This window comes from Trichinella spiralis, assembly GCF_000181795.1.
Source record: "Trichinella spiralis strain ISS 195 chromosome Unknown Scfld2, whole genome shotgun sequence".
NCBI lineage: Eukaryota > Metazoa > Nematoda > Enoplea > Trichinellida > Trichinellidae > Trichinella > Trichinella spiralis.
This window is the reverse complement of record NW_003526941.1, coordinates 4,366,043-4,368,872: the sequence shown is the minus strand read 5'-3', so window position 1 is coordinate 4,368,872 and position 2,830 is coordinate 4,366,043. Positions and strand designations below refer to the sequence as shown.

Here is a 2,830-nt window from a genome sequence, read left to right as displayed (position 1 = left end):
ATTGCCTGAGGCATAGCCCCGGGCGTAGCCTGAGGGCATTTAAAATTTGCATATTACCCCCAGGCGATTAAAAATTTGCATAAAACCCCCCTTAGGTCAAATATTGTGCTATAAATTGCCTGGGGCATAGCCTGAGGGAATATGCAAATTTTTATTTGCCCTGGGGCGTAGCCCGAGGGCAAAGCCTCGGGCTATATTTTAAAAATTTCGAAATTTTCGAAATTTTGCCTGAAGCATAGCCCTGGGCATAGCCTGAGGGCAATAAAAATTTGCATATTACCCCCAGGCGATTAAAAATTTGCATATTAAATATTCTTTTTATTCCTTTTTATTCCTTTTACTTACAGTCTTTCCTTTAGAATTTTACTTACCTTCTCGCTGTACACTACTTACCTGACTTACCTTTTACTTTTACTTACTTTGCCTTACTTTTTACTTACCTCAATTATGAATTACTTACCTGTATTCTTGCGCCCTATCCAAGTACTCACTTGTAACTGAATCTCTGAATCTGGATCTAAAATTGTAGCCTAAACAAGGCATCACAAATCATTTTAAAAACCAAATTAATAAAAATCATTTTAAAAATCAAATTAAAATTTGCATTCTTGTCTGAGTGACCCATTAAGTAGCATGCTTACCTGTTCGCCACTTGTCTTCTCTACCATACCTGTTCCTTCACCTGTTCTTACTTACCTGTTCTTAGCACGTAGAAGGCAGTTGCATTTCACATTCCGTTCTTAAAAGTTAGACATACCTTAAATACCTGAAGAATCTTGGTACGTCAAGGATTGGAACTCTTTGAAAAAGCCGTGAAAAGCAGTGTGAATCGCAAATGCTAAAAAATAAATTAAAAAACTTATTTCAGTTTATTTACACAGTATAAAGTAAAATGTACGTACGGAATTGCAATGAAATCATTATCAAAGTTCCAGATTCAACCAACGCAACGGCATCAGAAATGTGATCTGCGACGTTGACGTAAGCTTTTACTACCAATGTGATTATCCTTTGTGACACATTGGAACCAGTAGGAAATGCCTTTATGCTAATTTACTGCACTGGCAAGTACAATGGGGCCACTGAGGAATGCGATTACGCGCACTTCAACTAACACGGAGTAGAAACGTGCGATCCATTGTTATCATGGACTTACATATTTTTGTGATGCCACATTTTGAACGCATTGATGTAAACTTGACATACCACGGTAGCCAGAGAGAACGGAACGCCAAAACAGTTCGATTGAGATGACGTAATCTGTTACTTGTTCAAATACTTATTTTCTTGTTCTTGTTATCAAACTAAACAAACTCAATACTTACTGATATTTGTCATAAGCTTTTTGAACGCTGATGGCAACTGGTGGTAACTGTCGGATGGCATAATGTATTTTGAATCCAAACCTCTTCGATTGGTTTGACGTGATCCATTTATGCGATATACAATATCTTATTTATTCTTACTCTTACGATGAGGAAAATCAGAAGGGGAACAGTTGAGACACTTGACTTTCACTGTGACATGAAATATCGACATGAAACTGAAAAAGGATTAAATAAAACAAAAAAATAAAACAGAAATTGAATTCAGAAATTATAATGCACTGTAATTCGTCTTCAATTACATTTTTTCTGTTTTTTATAAATTTCTTTATAATTTAAATGATCAGTTCCAATAAAATACACGAAAATTATAGATAGAGCAGCAACAACTACTTACCTGTTATGTACTTGTTATGTAATAAAGGACATTGAAATATGAAATGAATGAAAAGTTGAAATTTTCTAAAATGTAATCAATGCAGCGTTATATAAATTGAAACAACTTTTACCTTCAGTCTTTACAGATATTCCATTGCAAAACATAAGGCTGCAAAACTATATTTCTGAAGCATCTAAAAAACTATATATTTCCAATGTAATTTTCAATTTTTAAAGTTATTGAAATCAAGGCCACCCAATCGATGATATTATATACATGATAATTTGTTGGTACTGCAGTTAGGATGAAAGTAATGTGGTGCTCTGTATGGCCTTGCGCTAACCTACAATCTAAAGTTAACAGAAATAAACCAATCCAAATCAAAAGCTGTGCAAAATTATTATGATGCATAATTACCATATTCAGTTAGTTTTCAGAATCTGGTTGTTTCACGTCCACTGATATGAATATAAAATAAATTCTGAAAGTGAATTATATCAATGCAGTCATCTCAAAATACAAAAGAAAGATACGAACTTCGTCTTTAGTATACGTCTTCAGTATAAGATACAAACTGTATCTAAAAGTTAGCAATAATAATAATACTAGAAAGAGACCTGTCAGTTTGCATTCACCATATTAGTAAATGACATGCATAGCATACCAACACTACAATATGAAATCCAACTTATCCAACTTACCAACGCGTTGAAGAGCAGAATTATAGTTGACCACGTGCCTGGCTGATAGCATTGCAGTGAACTGAATAACCTAATGTAATCGAAGTACTCTGATTACACATACGTACGTAACGACCCGCCGGGTGGGGTCGGCTGATCTGCCTCCGGGTTCGCGCCAGTTCGTCCGCCGTCGCTGGTCTGCGCTTGGTCTTTCTCGCACTCTCGGTCTCGTCTTCTTGACGACATTCTCTGTACACGCCTTTACTTTGTATCAATGAGATGCCCAATGAATAATTAAGATCATGAACAGCATAGAATTCAATGATATGATTGTTTTTCGAAAACATCAAACGTACAGTAAGCATACGATAACCCCTCCGGTTTCACTAAATATTGGCAGGAACAACTTGAAAAATTCCTATCAACAGACCGATTAAATGAGATAA

The 2,830-nt window shown here is 35.5% G+C and overlaps 1 protein-coding gene across 1 annotated transcript; it reads right to left on the bottom strand.

Moving 5' to 3' along the window:
- Positions 1 to 1,144: 1,144 nt before the first annotated feature.
- On the bottom strand, positions 1,145 to 2,630 carry Tsp_03469 (conserved hypothetical protein). Its single transcript, XM_003379770.1, is given in 7 exon segments — positions 1,145 to 1,260; positions 1,326 to 1,451; positions 1,467 to 1,543; positions 1,848 to 1,897; positions 1,981 to 2,047; positions 2,225 to 2,284; positions 2,509 to 2,630. The coding sequence occupies 7 exon segments, from the start codon at positions 2,628 to 2,630 to the stop codon at positions 1,145 to 1,147; spliced, it is 618 nt and encodes a 205-aa protein (XP_003379818.1).
- Between the last annotated feature and the right edge of the window lie 200 nt (positions 2,631 to 2,830).

Coding starts and splice junctions, on each gene's coding strand:
- Tsp_03469 (XM_003379770.1), bottom strand. CDS start 2,630: ATGTCGTCAAGAAGACGAGACCGAGAGTGCGAGAAAGACCAAGCGCAG. Junction 2,285..2,508: donor CCCGGCGGGTCGTTACGTAC/GTATGTGTAATC, acceptor GCTAACTTTTAG/ATACAGTTTGTATCTTATAC. Junction 1,544..1,847: donor TGTTTTGCAATGGAATATCT/GTAAAGACTGAA, acceptor ATCCTTTTTCAG/TTTCATGTCGATATTTCATG.